At 45.3% G+C, this 10,246-nt stretch overlaps 2 protein-coding genes across 2 annotated transcripts in view; both read right to left on the bottom strand.

The window, feature by feature from the left end:
- Positions 1-5,867, bottom strand: part of LOC109971828 (wiskott-Aldrich syndrome protein family member 3-like) — a 10,075-nt gene extending 4,208 nt beyond the window's left edge. Inside the window, exons 1-3 of the mRNA XM_020620323.1 lie at positions 5,703-5,867; positions 2,623-2,762; positions 2,393-2,527 (exon numbers count right to left, since the gene is read on the bottom strand). Of these exons, the coding sequence (XP_020475979.1) occupies positions 2,393-2,527; positions 2,623-2,755 (268 nt within the window). The 5' untranslated portion in view covers positions 2,756-2,762; positions 5,703-5,867. The remainder of the gene's footprint in view (positions 1-2,392; positions 2,528-2,622; positions 2,763-5,702) is intronic.
- An 896-nt stretch (positions 5,868-6,763) lies between these two features.
- LOC109971797 (opsin-5-like) overlaps positions 6,764-10,246 on the bottom strand; it is a 24,199-nt gene continuing 20,716 nt past the window's right edge. Inside the window, exons 4-6 of the mRNA XM_020620280.1 lie at positions 7,999-8,103; positions 7,692-7,915; positions 6,764-7,555 (exon numbers count right to left, since the gene is read on the bottom strand). Coding sequence (XP_020475936.1) covers positions 7,091-7,555; positions 7,692-7,915; positions 7,999-8,103 — 794 coding nt within the window. The 3' untranslated portion in view covers positions 6,764-7,090. The remainder of the gene's footprint in view (positions 7,556-7,691; positions 7,916-7,998; positions 8,104-10,246) is intronic.

Below are 10,246 nucleotides of genomic sequence, written 5' to 3'. Positions count from 1 at the left end.
TGTATTTCCATAAGTGGGGTAAAACTATGGAATAATTTAAGTGTAGACATAAAAAATAGTAATAGAATTGATGAGTTTAAACATAAATATAAAGGTATGTGTCAATCAAGATATATGCAAGAACATATTTAATGATTAATCAGATGGAACATTGTGGGTGTGGGGTAAGAATGTTAGCACTCTGTAATAACTCTTTAGTATATTACTTGTGTGGCGAAGAAGATAATTATCTATGAATGTAATTATGCATGAATGTTAACACTGTAATAATTCTGTAGTATATTACCTGTGTGGTGTAGAGGATAATTATTTATGTAGAGATATTGCTTAGGACTTAAAAGTTGTAAGATGATGTCATGGGGTAGGACTAGATAAGTCTAACTTCTTCCTACTCCGTTCAAGCATGTACTAGGTATAAGTAAACTGATATTGGATTATTATTGTTGGATATGTGTGAAATTACGTGTTGACATATCAACTGTTTTACATGCTTGAATGAATAAATCAAATCAAATCTGAGAGGAGGCTTATTCAGGTCAGTATAATCCCAAATGACAGGCAGGTCAGTCCAGCACTTGCCCCCTCTTCCTCCACAGCCAGGTCTTGATAATGTGGCAGTATGAGGATTTGAATTGTCTTGATGAAATATGCATGGGTGTCCCTGGAAAAGACATCGTCTTGAAGGCAGCAGATGTTGCTCCAACATCATGCTTTTTATTATATTCTTCTTATATTTTTTATTACTTACTGTGCGCATGACAATAAACACTTTGACCGTGACCATCTCTGTGTATTGTTCATCATTAATGGTGCCATCACAGACCATGACAGACCCTGGCTTTGGGACTTGTTGCTGCTAACAGTCTGGATGGTTCTTTTTGTCTTTGGTCTGAAGCACATGGTGTCCATTCCTTCCAATAAAGACCAGAACACACAGTGTGATGGTCCGTCCCAGACGCCTCTGAGTCCGGAGCAGTCGACTTCTGGACACTGTTGACACAGAGCTTCCTTTTGGCACAGCACAGTTTTAAGCAGCATTTATGGATGTAACTACATATTGTAGTGGCTGACACAGGTGAGCCAGAGTCATCCTGAGCCCATGTGGTTATACCGCTTATAAAAGAGTGATGATTCTTGATGCGGTGTCGTCTGAGGGATCGGAGAGCTTGGTCATCCAGTTTAGGCTCGGTCCTTGACCTTTATGCACTGAAATCCCTCCAGACTCCTTTAATCTTTTAATGATGTTCTGCATCGTAGAGGGTGACAGATCCAAATCCCTTCCTATTTTGTTTTTACACATTTCAGTAATTTGCTCCCACATATGTTGGCCAACTGGTGGTCCTCGGCCCGTCTTCGCTCCTAAAGGGCTCGGCCTTTCCTGGATGCCACTGTTGTACCAAATCATGATGCAGTCACCTGTTGACATGGCCTGTATCAAATGGAATCATTTCATTGTTTTACCTCATTACTGGTCCTGAAATGCAGCCGGCCCGACGTTTGTTGGAATGTGTTGCAGTATCAGAATTGAAGTTAACAATGAATAAAACTGATGAGGTGTCACATCTACTAATGTGCTGCTGTATTGTTTTCAGTGTGACACAGGACACAGATGATTTACACATCACTGTTTTCAGTTTTAATTTTACATACCATCCCAACTGTTTCTGATTTGGGGTTGTAACTGCAGATTTGCAGGTGATGCTTCACATTTTTAACAGAGAGGACCTGTGGTTGTGCTCTAACTGTTTGGCTATTACAGTTTTCAGCTGCCTTGGAGAGGTGGTTTGGACAGCAATGCAGATTCTGTTCTTGTCAGAGAACAGTACACAGTCATTTACTCTTTCAAGGAATTGTCACGAGGTTCAACCATACTACATTGGTTTTGTGATGCTGGAGAAGGGCAATGACTGGTTTCTCAGGGTATCTTGTGGGGCTACAGTCAGAATATGGGGTGCTGGGCCTTTTATTAGGAGGCCCTTAGTGCTTGTACAACCAGAATGAGGGCTGTGTTGTGTTTGTATTCTCCTTAGAAGATGTCAACCACGTTTTTGGCGGTGAGTGGGCTGCAGCAGGGTTATTCCTCATCACTGATTTCATACAGACCCTGAAGGCTCAGACTCTGAGCTCCAGTGTGTTGTGAGGAGACTTTAAATCAGTTAGGGTCAGAATCACCACTTCGAGCGCTGCTGGGACCAGGAGGATTGCTCCCTCATGGTTTGTGTGCTTTTGCCCCCATAAATAATTTTTATGAATGGTTTATGAAGGCAGTAAGATGAAAGATGAGGCTGGGACCATGCAGTGCTGGCTGTAGTGAAACCCCCAAAAGGCCTGGTGTGGGGTGTTCAGATGTAGGTGCTGTTGACTAATGATGACAGCAGTGTCCATTACCCACCTTCCTCCACAGTGGAGTCCAGCTGTGTGACCTTTACTGCCAGCAGGTCTACTCGCTCCTGCAGGCTGCTCATCCTCAGGTAGAAACTGTTGGCTTCCGTGAAGAGCTCACCAAAGATGTCCTCTGCATGACGACCTGTGTGTCACCAAGGCCAGACAAACCAGAATAACCTTGTGTTATCAACAGTAACATTACAGCTGAGGTGAGATCAGAGCACCATCAGCACTCACTGAGTCCTCCCAGCTGTTTGATGACGGCGGCCAGGGTGCTGTTGGTGACACACTCCAGCTCACTGGCGACCCCATTAGGCAGCGTGCCGCGGCACAGAAACCTAGGTTCAATGATCCGCTTCACCAATGGCATAGCTGACCTGGACAGAGAGAGACAGACATTAATGTGTGCTGATGTGAGGGATTATTACTGACACTCCAAGTGAGCTGACTTTCAGTGTGACCTCCCAGTGAAGTGGTTTCGATTGTCTGGATAAACTGTTGGCTTGTGTGTAAGCTGTCTGATTGTCTTACTATCAAACTCCTTCATCTCAGCTCCTGCAACTTGGTGAAGAATCATGATACTGTCACTGATAGTGAGAATATAGTGGTGATGAGGGTTGTGGTAGACCAGAATGTCCATCACAAGGATGCTAGAGATTTCGGAGAGCAAAGTACACTACTCCACACATTCAGAGTCAAACAGCGTTCCTCCATTTTTCTCTACAGTTGTAATGTTCCACAGTCCAACAGAGCCTATGGAGGTCAACTTAAATGAACCATTGCAATTAACCTGGTGGGAAATCACCACATTGACTAATGCAGCTGCCTGAGAGCTTAGACACTAAAGGTTGGGCAAACTTTCTCAAGCTCATTGAAAATAAATCTGAAGTTGTGTTATTTACACCACAGCATTTAACCAACATGATTTCTCATGATCTTTGATTCAGCATTGAAATTTGAAAACAAAGTAGATTCATTCAGTTCCACATGGTCTCCAACTCACTTCTCTGTGACCTGTAGACAGTCGTCCTTGATATCCTGGTGCCCCCGATCACTGTAGCTCCATATTTTGGTTTCACTCAGTCTTTTTATTACATCACCAACTCATTCAAACTGCTGCAGCAAGACAAACAAAGGGGACAACTTTCCTCCTGCACTGACTTCCTGTTCTTCATAGAACTGAATTTAAAGCTGCATTAACCAGATTTCACAAAATTTGGATGAATCAAGTAAAAATTTGTCTGAAAAAAGTGTTGTCTCCCTGCCGTTCTAAACCCCGATCCCACCCCCACCCCACTCTGGCCACTGTTGTTAAAATCCATGCTGCACCCCAGCTGCTCCCAGGTTATAAGACCCAGTTTTTGAACCAGTACTGCTCCCTGTGCAGGTTCAACCTAAGATGGGCACAGACCTGTTAGACCCAAGAGGCTGCGTTCTGTAGCACAGAAAGAGGGTGACAGAGAAGGAGGTGAAACCAGGGTTAACGTCAGTTTGGCATGTCGACGATGGAGAGCACTAAAAGCTAACGGCTGACCAGATGTGGCTTTTTCCTGCTAGACACATAAGCACTGTAGCTGGCTAACATGTATATGTCGGTATCATTAGAAAGCTAACATTAGCTTTTCAATTTTGTCCACATAGCATTTTAGTGAGAAGTTATTAAAATTGACACCATCAAATCAGAATCAGAATCAGTTTATTGGCCAGGTGTGACGGACACATGAGGAATTAGACTCAGGTACATCGGCTCTCAATGTGCAAACAGTAAACCAGCATAAGGCTGTGTAATATAACAAAATAGCAGTATTAACATCGACAAACAGTGCAAACAATGCAGAAAAGGCAGTATAAACAGACAGTAAACAATGCAGACAACAAAGGAATGTTCATTGAAATGAGATAAATAGGGATAAAATAGAGTACTTAAGAAGTAGAGACCTGTACAAGTCTGTATAATCTGTACGAGGTATATATACACAGGTATTGCACTGAGGGTTATTGTCCACTCATACTGTCGTTGGTCAGAGCGACAGCCCGGGGGGAAGAAACTGTCCTTGTGCCTGGTTGTCTTGGCGTACAGTGAGTTCAAACAGATTGTGTCCAGCACAACTAGAACAACGGTGAGTTTGTTCAACTATCGACGCATAACATGAAATTTCTCTTGTTTCATGTACAACTCACGTTTACTTTATAAAGCTGTGTGTCATGTATGTAACACTGAACATGATGCAATAGTGGCCAGAATATTATTACTGCTGCGCTACCTGACTCCTATGACTCTCTGCAGCTGCTGTGACCACATATGATGTAGTTTCAGAGACAGGGCAGGAGGGAGAAAAGGAGGGGACACTGCTTGGAGTTTGTTTGGACTCTGGTACCGGCTATCCAGGACGGCCAGTGTTAAGCTCAGTGAAGCCAGATAACCCCGAGCCAGGCTAAGTTGAACTCGCTGTGGTACAGGCCCCTGGTGGCTGTGCACACACACAGATACTGAGTGTATGTGTGTTGCAGGGCATCACCATGGTAACACAGTCAGCCTTTACATCATGCTCTGCTGCAGTACCATGGCTACTGTTGCTAGGAGATGGGTGGGGGCTACAACACAGCCTCACTACACAGTGGAATCTCATCTCAACATGTTGCTGATGCTTCCAGGCTGATCTGGATCCAGTGCTGTGCTGTCAGAACAAACAGATCCTGGATCAGCTGGTCCAGCAGCTGTTTCATTCACTGGGGAGCCTCAGAGAGGACAGTGGTAACATCTTTAGTGTACTGCCAGTGATGTAAAAAGTTAGTACAGCTCAGTTTATCACAGCTCACTTTGACAAACACACGTGACTGTTCACACATTCACTTCAGCCAGTGTAATAATCTGGCTGCAACAACAGGTGTCAACAGGATGTGCAGTGGTGGTCTGGCATGTCATTGTGGCTACTGCATTACATCATTACAGTACATGTCGTCACAGTGACGGTACCCAGCTAAAATCCATCCGCACAAACCAAAACTGAAACACATATATGCACTATATGGATGCATTACGTCACCCAGTCATACCTGTGTGATGGTGCCGCGCGCGTGTTCAGGCCTGTTCACACATGCTGACACTTGATCGACCTATCAATAAGCTGATCAATGGATACGTGTCCATCAGGATTTGTACGGTCGGTCCACCGGGACCTGATGACGGATGGGTCACGGTTTTAGTATGAATGAAGACGCAGACAGTCACGGCCCGCGGATCCATCACAGCTGAGCCGTCGATAATAGGTCAGTTACAAACCGATAAGAGCCGATACCAGATCGACAAGACTCACCGCTGGCTGAGGAAGACTCTGCTTCGGCGTTCGATTCGTTCTGCTGAGGCTCCTCCGTCACAGAGGTGTGGGAAGCAAGCTCATCCTCTGGTGCTCTCACCGGGAACGGATGCAGGGAGAGGAGGAGGGTACCTGTCGGCTCCTGTCGGCTCCTCGGAGATTCTCGGCTTCTGTCGGCTCCTCAGTCAAGCACAGGCGAAGAGAAGCTCAGCCAATCAGAACCATGAAAATAGAATCGTTGCGACTGTGAGTGGTCAAAACTGTAGAGGCTCACGTGACTGCTTCGGGTCAATGTTTTGGAAACAGCGAGATTTATCATCAAAATAACTTAAATAAATAAATTAATGTTTAGAAATAATAATAAATATATACATTATTTTTATTTGCACTGATCTTATTTACTCTATTTTAGTCATTTATTGTGATTTTATTCTGCCATGTAAAGTACGTTGGTCAGCTGGATGTTGTTTTTAAAGTGCTATATAGATCAATTTGATTTGATAACTACTCAAATCCACTTTTATATGTCTAGCGTCAAATCACAACAAAAGTAATCTCAGGGCACTTTACATAGTAAGGTAGACAACCCCCAGTCTCAGTTCAGGAGGCAGACACCCTCTCTACCTTTAAGATTAGACTTAAGACGTCCCTTTTTGATAAAGCTTATAGTTAGGGTGGATCAGGTGACCCTGACCCTTCCCTACTTATGCTGCTTCTAACAGAAGCTGTGAAGGACAGAGTCTGCAGTTCTTCTTCTGAGTGAAAATGTTTTCTAAAGTCACTTAGTGCTGATATTGGGACTAAATTGTCATGAAGATATGGTGATTGTTATTGATCATGCAATAGCTCACAGGTTGTTTTGGGAAGAGAGAGTGAGAGACAGAAGCTGTAGTTCTCATCACTTTTATTATATGTCATGAGAGCAGCAGGAGAATCTTCATACTGTTGAACATCTGGGAAAAGCGAGAGCCTGAGAAACAGAGCCAGTCAGCAGGGCTGCTCACCATCACCTCAAAGTTGTCAAATTAAATATGGTCAAGTAAACCGTCCTGGACACCATGGCTCTGTTATTTTACAATTTCCACCCTTGTATGTCTTATATAATAAACTCTTATTATCGTCCCCACAGGGTCTCAGTCATACTTTTACACTGTGCACAATACAACTGTGAAACAGTATTAAATTATGTTCTATGTGGTTTTGAACAGTTTTAAACTTAACCTGGTGAACGTGCAGAGACCCTGACAGAAACTTATTCTACATGTACAAGAACTAGGTGATGTCTCCTTCTCTACTTTGGACACCAGCACCCTCTGTCCATCAGTCATGTGTTCATGTTGCTCCATCAGAGACCAGCAGCTGGTCTTCTTTCCGGTCTGGTGAATCCATTAGAGTCTCTCACACTCAAACTCAGGGCCAGTCTCAGAGGGGCGGGACGTGTCAATGTAGAACACCTCCTTGTTGACAGGCCGGGGCGTAGATGGTGGGCTTCCCATCCTATGGTCTAGGCTGGGGGTCGGGTTGGGCTTCTCAGCCTGTTTTAGAGGGACTTTAAGTCTGGTTCCACCTCCTATACCAAGGCGGCCGTGGGCGTCGGCCTTCTGCTTAAAGTGCTTCAGCTTGACAGTGTCTTTGACATTACTGGAGCAGGGAAGCAAGACGGCCACGTCTTTACGGAACTTGGAGCTGAGTCCGAAGTAGATGAGGGGGTTGTAGAAACTGGCAGACTTGGCGAAGAGGCGGGTGAAGATGCTGGTGAAGTTAGGCACATGGAAGCCCCAGGCAGACCACATGGACACGACGGCATATGGAGACCAGGCCAGGATGAAGGCCATGCAGATCACTATGGAAACCTGAAGGAAAAATGACGCCTGATTATTCTACCAATAGCATGCTGAGTATGACCTCATCTGCTGAGGTCATAGGTGGTTTTTTTATGGTAAGTGTTGACTTGGCCCCATCAGCACTCAGGGGACTGGTCAAACTCACAATGGTGACGTCTCTCTCGAGCTTCCTCTGGCGGTCAGTCGGGTCTCCCTCTGCTGACAGAGTGTTGCCTCTCTTCACTGTGTTGATGATAGACACGTAGCAGAAGAGCATGGTGAGCACAGGGAGGAAGAAGCAGCAGATTAAGATAGAGATGATGTAGGACTTGTAGACGCTTGAGTAGTTCGCTTTGGCCCAGTCGATTTCACAGGTTCCATATCCGCGATCTGCAAAGGGGGGCCACAGAGAGGTCAGAGGTTAGAAGTAAAAGCAAAGTTTGAAACCCAATGTTATTGCACTGTTCTCATGCCTGTGTAGCTCCCCCAGCCGAGCAGCGGGGCTCCAGACCACAATCCAGCTATGGCCCAGATCAGCAGCAGACACACAGACACACTGGTCCTGCTGATGTGACAGGCTGAAACACAGACATGCTGATTTCATATTCAAACTGACACATTTCAAACAAGGCAGCAAATTTCAAACAGATAATATGGAAACTTGGATTTCTGTGTGATGGGTAGCTGTGGCCATATTAACGTCACCTGCTCTGCTCTGTGATTCAGCCCTGCCATTTATTCAACCCAAATTCCAAAAGGCGTGGAACACTGTGGAAATATGCTTAAATGTTTAACTGAAAATAGTACAGACAACATATACATTTTATGTATTTATTTATTTTAAATATGCCAGCAATGGCACAGTAGAATGGTGAATGGTGGTTAGCGCTGTTGCCTCACAACAAAAGGGTTCCAGGTTTGAACCCCGGCCGACCCAGGACCTGTCTGAGTGGAGTCTGCATGTTCTCCCTGTGTGGGTTCTCTTTGGGTGCTCTGGCTTCCTCCCACAGTCCAAAGACATGCAGCTTAGGTTGACTGATGACTACTGTCTGTAGGAGTGTGTGTGGTTGTTTGTCTACATGTCAGCCCTGTGACAGACTGGCGACCTGTTCAGAGTGGATTCTGCCTCTCGCCCTGTGTCAGATTGGCCGCGGCCCTTGTTAAGATAAGCTGTGTAGATAATGGATGGATGGAATCAGCCAGCAACACATTTCAGAACAGTTAGGACAGGCATATTTGCCACAGTGCTGCATCAGCTCTTGTTTTAAGAACACTCCATAAGCGTTTGGGAACTGGTCCCTCTCCTCTTTAGCCCGGAGAACACAGCATCCATGATTTCCAAAAAAAATTTCCCACATTGGCTCATAGGACCACAGAACAGTTTCCACTTCACCTCAGTCCCCTTATATGAGCTAGAGCCCAGAGAAGGTGGTGGCCTGTCTGGATCTTGTTTATATATGGTGGTTTCTTTGCATGGTAGAGGTGGAACTTGCATGTATGGCTGCAGTGATGACCCGTGTTCATTGACAGTGGTTTCTATTAGTGTCCCTGGGCCCATGCAATGATTTCACTACAGATTCATGTCTGTGTTTAATGCAGTGTCTCCTGTGGGCCAGAAGATCATGGCCCTTCACTGCTGGTTTTCAGCCTTGTCAGTTGTTTACAGAGATCTATCTAGATTCTCTGAATCTTTTACTGGTGTTATGTACAGTAGATGATGACAACCCCAAACTTTTTGCAATCTCATCTCATCTCATTTTCTTTACCGCTTAGTCCCGAACGGGGTTGCGGTGGGGCTGGAGCCAATCTCAGCCGGCATCTGGCAAAAGGCGGGGTACACCCTGTACAGGTCACCGGTCCATCGCAGGGCCAACACACACACACACACACACACACAAAATTTAGAGTCACCAATCAACTTAAGCTGCATGTCTTTGGACAGTGTGAAGAAGCCGCAGTACCCAGAGAGAACCCACACAAGCACAGGGAGAACATGCAAACTCCGCACAGAAAGGTCGCAAACCCGGAACCTTCTTGCTGTGAGACAACGACGCTACCCACCGTGCCACCATGCTCTCTTTGCAGTCCTACAGTGACAAACATTATTTATAAATTGACTATTTCCCCCACAGAGTGATGAGCCTCATCCTGTCCTTACTGCCAAAACACACAGCCTCTCTGGGATGCTCTCTTTGTATCCAGCCATGATCAAATCAAATCAAATTTTATTTGTATAGCGCCAAATCACAACAAAAGTCATCTCAGGACACTTTACAAAGTAAGGTCTAGACCTTACTGTTATCAATATTATTACATAGGGAAAACCCAACAAATCCCCCTTGAGCAAGCACTTGGCGACAGTGGGGAGGAAAAACTCCCTTTAACGGAAGAAACCTCCGACAGACCCCGGCTCTTGGTGGGCGGCCTTCTGCCTCGACCGGTTGGGGTGAGTGGATAGAGGAGAGACAAAAGAAGAAAAGCAACAAGACACAACAATCAAACACTGATCAGGTCGATGTGGCTGGTGACTGCTCGTCAGAGACATAGAGCTCCAGGGCCAGGGCAACCTGCAGAAAGGTACAGGGAGAGAGAGAGAGGACACACTACGGGAGAAAGGAGACACAAAGTTAGTAATGTGTAATAGTGGCAAGCTAGTGGCAGAGGTGCATGCGCAGACAACTGGAGTTATGACCTGGTCTGAACAGCCAGATTTTAAATCAT

Source organism: Monopterus albus, unplaced genomic scaffold (assembly GCF_001952655.1).
Source record: "Monopterus albus unplaced genomic scaffold, M_albus_1.0 scaffold235.1, whole genome shotgun sequence".
Taxonomy (NCBI): domain Eukaryota; kingdom Metazoa; phylum Chordata; class Actinopteri; order Synbranchiformes; family Synbranchidae; genus Monopterus; species Monopterus albus.
The sequence above is the reverse complement of the archived record's forward strand: the minus strand, read 5'-3'. Positions and strand labels throughout refer to the sequence as shown.